We start from the raw sequence: 8,263 nt of genomic DNA, 5'->3' as shown, positions 1-8,263 counted from the left end.
TTTGAGTTCAAGGATGATTTTACAAGTTGGGCTATCTCGGGCGACGGCATTCCCGAACTCATACCTTCCAAGATTTTATACAAGATGCTATTCGTCTCATTCAACTTGGTTTGCAGCTCTTCTTTGTCCTTAGTCAAACTTAGAACAGACTTTTCCATATTTTGCACCTTTTCCACATGCTTGAGTTCCAAAGAACTACCATCTCCAGAATTAAAAGTCTCTTTCCTTAAAATACTGTGCACCCCAAATACATCACTTCCTTTCACGCCGAAACCATAGCCTAACGGGCGTTTAGGGATATCTTCCCCATACATTAGTTTACTGAAAGCTTCATTTTGGATTTGCGCTTTGGGCTTGGTAGGATTAGTTGCAAGTTTAGATTGAACATAAGTATCAGCATCCAACTGCACACATTAAAAAAATGCTTAGTATGTGTCAATTTACAAGAAATTTTAGAGTACATCAAACATTTTAATTATATATGAGTACCACAAATTCTTCCGTTATTGTATCTTTCACAGATGACCCATCTTTCCTCTTATGAGTTTGCTTGAAAACCTCCAATTCAGTTGGCTCCCTTTTGTTCTTTTCTTCCTGTGAGTCATCAGTGAGTAATTAGCTTATACACCTAAGCTTGTATTTAATTCTAAATAAATGTAAAGATGGTGGTAATCATCAGTAAAGGATAAAATATTTACAAACTCCGCCCGTATATTAGCATAGCTTATTGACCCGGTTGTGTGAACATGATTTTGTGATGCACGGGCCTCTTTTCCGTATTCAGAAAATTTCTGCATTAAATAAAATAGACATTACATAGAGTGCTGACATTATGAAAAAATAGTGAAGATAATAAAAGCAACTATTTAATTTTGGGCAAATACCTTTCCCTTGTCAGAATACCAATAATCCACTAAATGAATCCAACTATCAAGAGGGACCCCTCCTGGTTTAGTTTGGTAGATTTCTTGTTTAGTTTTTTTCGTGGGTTTAAACAAAGTCTTCTTCAAGTCGTGCCTATATTGTCTCACACTATTGCCTACACGCTTCAGAATACCTTTGTCATAGCCATCACCATCGGGAATAACAAAATGATCCTTCGAAAAAAAAAAGGTTAATTTAAACAAAAAATATGAGCTGACCAAACTAGCACAATTATCCATGTTATGAAGTTAGTAACAACATACCCGAATAGACTTGATGATTTCAACTTTGAAAATTTCAGGCACACGGTGCCAATTTGTCTCTCCAATTGGACAAAATCTTTCCTTCCGAGCCATATCACCAATGAATTTAACGAGGATGTGTCCTCCCATTTTGAGTGGCTGATGAAATTCATTAAAAGTGACACAATACCTCCCTTTAGTACACCATACATCATGCGGTTGAATTGGACCGCTGACCTTTTCAATATTTCCTTCATTATCTACCAAAACACATAAATACATATGTTCATATCTACCAAAACACATAAACCCAGTTGCTGTTAGAAGGATGCCATGAGCTTTCATTTTTTTTCATTTACTCAGTTATGAAGGTTAATTTGCACTACTAGTATTATCTCATTAAATTTGAACTGTCCAAGCTATCTTTGTGTTCTTTTAGTTTGGTACAATAAGCATTAAGCCTCTTGCTACAACTCAGGTTGATAACACTTAATAAATTTTTGGATGAATTTACCAGCTATTACCAACACTAACACTGACAACTCATCTACAGAGGTGATGTGATAATAATGGTTGTGTATACGAAACTAGAGATTCTCACATAGACAACAAAAATTAAACGAAAGTAACTCAGAAAGCCAACCATGACAACAAAAATTAAACAAAGAGAACTTACCCATAAGTAGAACCTCCTCATTTTCGTCAAATTCTACATTATCAGGCCAATCGTGTACCACACTACGACGTTTCGGTTTGAAAGTTTTTAGACGAGTTACATTAGCATCTTCTTTGGTTCGGAACTTCTTCATGCTCGACCGATGACTTCTCAATTGTGTTAGACCTATTACACCCATTGTTGGTCCCGCTAACAAGTTCGGATGGTAGCGGACGACAAGTGGGTTGAGACATTGACAATAATGCAGGCTTTGCACTATTACTAGTGGACTTGAGAGTCAAAACTTGTGCTTGTTCCCCAAATTTTTGAGATACATCGGGCTGTTTGGCACAGAGTTGTGGGGCTTTTCCATTAGCAGAATCATGCAAATTTCGAGTGACATGGGTCTTTGAATGTAGGTGATTTGTAGTAAAAGACCAATCATTCATAGTAGAAGTTTTCCACAAAGGATCAGGTGGTTTAACTCCTCCTACTTGTGCCTCTTTCCTCGTTTTTTGAGATGCATCGGGTTGCTTGGCGTAGACGAGTTCTTGGGATTTTCTAGCAACAAGATCATAAGAATTTCGGGGGACATGGGTCTTTGAAAGTAGGGGGTTTGTAGTAAAAGATCCGTCAGGTTTCTTAATAAGTTTAACTCCTCCTACTTGTGCTTGTTCCCCCCTTTTTTGAGATGCATCAAGTTGCTTGGCAGAGAGTTCTCGGGCTTTTCTAGCAGCAAGATCGGGAGAATTTATGGTGGCGTGGGTCTTTGAAACTAGAGGGGTTGTAGTAAAGGAAGTAGAAGTTTTCCACAAAGGATCAGGTGGTTTAACTCCTCCTACTTGTGCCTCTTTCCACGTTTTTTGAGATGCATCAGGTTGCTTGGCAGATAGTTCTTGGGATTTTCTAGCAACAAGATCATAAGAATTTCCGGGGACATGGGTCTTTGAAAGTAGGGGGTTTGTGGTAAAAGATCCGTCAGGTTTCTTAATAATTTTTTTGCAGAACGTACCGGCTGATTTAACCCCTCCTACTTGTGCTTGTTCCCCCCTTTTTTGAGATGCATCAAGTTGCTTGGCAGAGAGTTCGCGAGCTTTTCTAGCAAGATCATCGAATTTGCGGTGACGTGGGTCTTTGAAAGTAAGGGGTTTGGAGTAAAAGCTCGGTCGAGTTGATCATATTTAGGTTGATCATATTTAGCTGCATGTTCTTGAAAAGTGTGTGAGATTTGGATTCTTGAACTTGGGTCATTTCGAGTTTTTTCAAAAGACGGATTGACCTGGGTCTTTGAAAAAGAATCCTTTGCAGCATAAGGCTCATCAATATTTCCAGGAGGACGACAATCTTTTAGCGATGGTTGTTGCTGCGGTGCCTTAACAACTGCAGCTACTTTGTTTTTTTGAGGGCAAAATGGCCCCCATCTGTCATCAGTACCATCAGTACCACCTGATTCCGTAGTAAGAGATGATGGTGTGGTTAGAGGTGGCATTGGCCCATCAGCTTCCTTAAATTGAGCCCTGGTCCTTTTGCTTCGGTAACTCATCCTTGAACGTGATACTCGTTAATAAATCCTAAAATAAACATTAAATCCATTAGTTGTATATAATAGTAAAGGTCAACGAGCATATAATAATATAATAAAGGGAAAGAGTTGCTCACAACATTTGCATAACCAAAACCAAAAACATTATTTAGATTAATAATTAAAATCATCTAATATCAAAAGTATACAAAAACTAGTTCAACGAGAATTTTTGAGTCTCAATAAGATCCCTAGGTTTTGTACTAATTACATAAGACCATCCTTTTTGCATCTCATCGTCGACATAAAAAACTTGTTTTGCTTGACACGAGAAAACAAAAGGATCATCGGCTAAATTTCGACCAGTATGCATCAGTTTAGAAAAGTTGACACACACACTCCCATCTTCAAACTTCTTAACACCTCTGTGTATATCAACCCAAGCACAATTGAACATTACAACTTTGCATTGGCCAAAATAATCTAACTCATAAATATCCTTTAGTTTTCCATAATATGTTTCACCATCAAACCACCATAACTCCAGAATTTTGAGTTCTTCGATTTTCTTCACGATCAACCGTTTGGAATTTATATCCATTGATCATAAATCCCGTCATCCTTTTACAATGATTATTTAAACCACCTGCCAAAGCTTTCCTAAGTTGTCCTTGTGGGGTACTTGTATCTAGGTTTTGTACCTATGATAATGAGACAATTGTATTAATATGAATAATATAAAATTGATAAGCCACATTTCGAAGTTTTAAAAGAGGTGGACCTGTCCTTGCAACCATTCCGCAAATTCTTTGATAATCCATTCGTTTTCATTATTTTGGGTAACACTGAGATGGACCATCTCCAGCCGCTTGTAATTAAGAAATGCACTTTAAAAGAATTGGAAAAAAATCATTACCGGATTATATTAAGGATGGGTGCTAAATTATAAAACTTTGGAGTCATTTATACTTACTCAAGAACCTCTTTCATCTCATCAGAATGAAGCAAAACGTAGCGGTGAGCTTGTTTTAAACTTCTGTCATCTAGGCGTACTTTTTCAATCATACCAACAACTCTACCACCAGAGCGAAACAAATAATCACTCATGTCTTGAATACAATCATCATTCCTCTTCGATCTATTAAAGATAGTCTCAATATCTCCCAAATACCTTGAACAAAATGTGATTGTCTCCTCAAGCATGTACCCTTCAAACAATTGATCCTCTCGGTGCGCTTTATTACTTACGTATGATTTTAAGTGAGCCAAATACCTTTAGAGAGTTCATAAAATCAGTTTAGAAAAAACACTTAAACATCCACTTAAATAGTCTCTGATAATTACCTTTCAATAGGGTACATCCATCTATCTTTGGACGGGACCACCAAGTTTCGCCTCCTCGACTAAGTGAATCAATAGGTGAACCATAATTGTGAAAAAGGTTGGCATAAACTCCATTTCCATACGACATAGTATTAGCACAATTTTCGACTGAAGTGCATTTAACTCGTCGTGTTCAAGGGTATGCGAACAAAGAGACTTGAAAAAGCAAGATAATTCCCCAAGTAAGTCAATAACTTTAGTAGCCTTGGATGCCCTCAATGCCACAGGAAGTATATCTTGCATTAAGACATGATTGTCGTGGCTCTTAAGATTAATGAGTTTTCTCTGTTTCATATTCACGCATCTAGAGATGTTTGAGCCATACCCATCAGGAGCTCTAATCTTTTGCAAGACTTTTAGAAATCGCTCTTTCTCCTCGTTAGACATGGTGTATGATGCTGGAGGCATGTATGGTTCTCGATTAGGTCGATCTTGGAGCCATAGATGTTCCTTTATGCCTAGCTTCTTTAGACCTTTTCTCGCATTCACATCGTCTCTACTCTTATCCATATCTAAAAGTGTACCCAATATATTGTCGCACACATTTTTCTCAATGTGCATAACATCTAAATTATGTCTTAGTGGGTTGTGTTCCCAGTAGGGCAGCTCAAAAAATATACTCTTCTTATTCCACAAATTATGATTATTATCTTCACAGTTGCTATCATTAACCATGTTAGTCGAGACACCAACTTCCCTTGCTCTATTTGGCCTTTTCAATCGTTTTGTAGTCTTCCCATACGTATATTCAATCTTTTCTTGTTGTCTTAAGACATCGTAACCACTTATAGATTTTGGAGCGCAGCCAGACGCTATCGTTCCATCAAACAAATTGGCTTCAGAACGATAGTGATGATCTGGAGCCAACCAATTCCTATGTCCCACATAGCAAATCTTGCCACCAAATCTTCCGGAATTAGTTGAATGGGTACAACGTGGACAAGCATCATAACCAGCAGTACTCCATCCAGAAAGCATAGCATATGCTGGAAAATCGTTAATAGTACTATGTAATGCTGCTCGAAGTTTGAATTTTTCACCTTCAAAGGCGTCAAATGCGTCAACACCGCTCCATAACAACTTCAACTCATAAATTAGAGGTTGGAGATACACATCAATGTCAATTCCTGGACTGGATTTTCCAGGAATAATACAAGACAAAAGAAATGAAGAGGGTTTCATGCACAACCATGGTGGCAAGTTATAAGGAATCAAAATAACTGGCCATGTGCTATAAGTGGTATTCATCAAACGATATGGGTTAAACCCGTCACTAGCTAATGCTAACCTAACACTTCGAGGATCAGAGGCAAATAGAGGATACCGAGAATCAAATTGTTCCCACGCTAAAGCGTCTGCTGGATGTCTAAGTTTTCCATCTTTTACACGATCTTTATGATGCCATCTCATATCTTCTGCTGTTTTAGGTGACGCGTAGATCCTCTCTAATCTAGGAATGAGGGGAAAATACCTCATCACTTTAGCTCCTTCACCCTTCTTAGCTAGATTTTTACCTTTTTCACCTATGACTTTTTTCCATCTTGACGTGTGACAAACATTACACTCCTCCTTGTCACTGTTATCCCCCCAAAATAGCATGCAATTGGATGGGCAGGCGTGAATCTTTTCATACCCAAGTCCTAAATCATTTATTATCTTCTTACCCTCATAAAAGGATGATGGGAACTCTTTTACTTGAGGAAATGCTTGAAGTAGAAGTTCAAGTAACTTGTTAAATGACTCAATAGACCAATGAAACATACATTTAATATGGTATAAATGTAAAAGGAATGAGAGCTTTGAGAAAGATTGACAGCCTTCGTAAAGTTCCTCGTTTGCAGCTTCGATTAATCTTTTATAGCTAATGTCTTGTTTATTGTTGAGGTCATCACTCGTAGGATCGTATGCGTTCTCAAACTCATTATCGGACTCACCAGAAGAACTAAACCCCATAGACACGTCATCAAATTCAACTTCTTTTTCTATTTCTACGGAGCCAGCAAAAGTATTATGATCATCAAAATCTTTAGAATGGTTAGGAATCTTAGTCCTATAAACTGCATTAAGTAAACCTTTTATATCATCACGACCTACCAAGGTTTCTTCCCTACTTTCTCCATGCAAATGATCAAGAACGTCCCTTTTACCATGCCAAAACCAATCCGTATACTTCTGGTAAAACCCTTTGAACAAAATATGTCCCTCTATTTCGCCCAACGTGAAGTAATAACGTAACTTACAATTCTTACATGGGCATTTTGTTTTCCCATCTACAAGACTTTCCTTAGCTAACTCAATAAACTCCCTACATCCATTTATGTAATCGCGATGGTCATTTGGCAAGGTAATCCAGCTAGTATCCATGACTACACATCATAAAGATTGAATCAATATATATATTTTGTATTCTCAGATTTATTTTTCACATTTTTTCTATATTATTCTAACCAAAGTTTTTTTGTTTTTCTTTTAGTTTTGACACAATTTTTTTTTTGTAAGCGAGTTTTGACACATATTGAAAGCATTAATTCTTTAATGGGATTTGTTTTAGTTTTGACACAATTTTTTTTTTGCAGCAAGTTTTGACACAGATATTGAAGGAATTACATATTTAATGAGAGCAACTCGCATAAATCTCAATATGAGATCTCTACCGACGACGATAATCTCAGCACATTAAATCACATAATCAGAACATTGTAGAATAAAAGTTGGATAGCTTGGGAATACTCGGTTACTAGCTGGTATGAGAGTATGAGAATTAAGAAGGGGAGAGATAAAAGTAGTAAAAAGAATAAGAAGAAAAGGACCTCAGCCGAGTCTAAGCATGAGACTATGAGAGCGAATACAAGAAGGGGTAGGTTGAGACTTGCTTTGTGGTTTAAACCATAGTTCTTTTTCAACGCTATTAGGTTTTAATAATAAATAATAAATGAAAACTAAAATAGGAATTTGCAGTACTCACGTATAAACTACTGAAGTAGCGTCACTGTCCAAACTTTGGTCCAAATTCCAATTATCCGGATTCTGCCCTGAAATTAAAGACAACCAACTGATAAATCAACTGATCAAAGGTTAAGGTATGCTAAGAGAATGAATATTGCTGTGGTTACAGTCAAAGGTCTTAGCGCCCAGCCGAGCACTAGTGTTAGAGCTTGCTGATCCAGACAGTGAAAGAGAAAGGGAAGACTCAAATTGAGGTCTGAAATTACTCGACTGAGAATGAACGGGACACCTATTCTCTTAATAGGCGGCAAAGCGGTTATGAAAAAGAGGGGGGTTTTGCAACTCGCTAATCCAATGCCCACCCCGCCTCACCCTTCTCCTTACTTAGATTAATTTTGTGCACGTCTCAAATGGCTTCCCCAATTTAGAAGAGCCAAGGAAGCTTAACCTTCCTGCCAATGCCCTCTCGCCTAGTTCCATATGGACAATTACAAAAAAAGGTTGACTTCCACCACATTAAAAAATTGAGGGGGAGTTAGGACATACTGATATTGGGGTGGTTTAACAATGTACTAAAATTCTTATCTTTGT

The 8,263-nt window shown here is 37.5% G+C and overlaps 2 protein-coding genes across 2 annotated transcripts; both read right to left on the bottom strand.

Annotated features, from left to right (window-relative positions):
* Window positions 1-471: 471 nt before the first annotated feature.
* LOC141628798 (uncharacterized) lies at window positions 472-1,511 on the bottom strand. Its single transcript, XM_074441897.1, has 4 exons — window positions 1,188-1,511; window positions 885-1,097; window positions 699-791; window positions 472-594 (listed from the first exon to the last, which is right to left on the bottom strand). Exons 1-4 carry the CDS (start codon window positions 1,509-1,511, stop codon window positions 472-474), a joined length of 753 nt encoding a protein of 250 aa, XP_074297998.1.
* Window positions 1,512-4,708: 3,197 nt separating this feature from the next.
* Window positions 4,709-7,090, bottom strand: LOC141628797 (uncharacterized). The gene has a single exon (XM_074441896.1). The coding sequence runs from the start codon at window positions 7,088-7,090 to the stop codon at window positions 4,709-4,711; it is 2,382 nt and encodes a 793-aa protein (XP_074297997.1).
* Window positions 7,091-8,263: the final 1,173 nt, after the last annotated feature.

Source organism: Silene latifolia, chromosome Y (genome assembly GCF_048544455.1).
Source record: "Silene latifolia isolate original U9 population chromosome Y, ASM4854445v1, whole genome shotgun sequence".
Lineage (NCBI taxonomy): Eukaryota > Viridiplantae > Streptophyta > Magnoliopsida > Caryophyllales > Caryophyllaceae > Silene > Silene latifolia.
The sequence above is the reverse complement of the archived record's forward strand: the minus strand, read 5'-3'. Positions and strand labels throughout refer to the sequence as shown.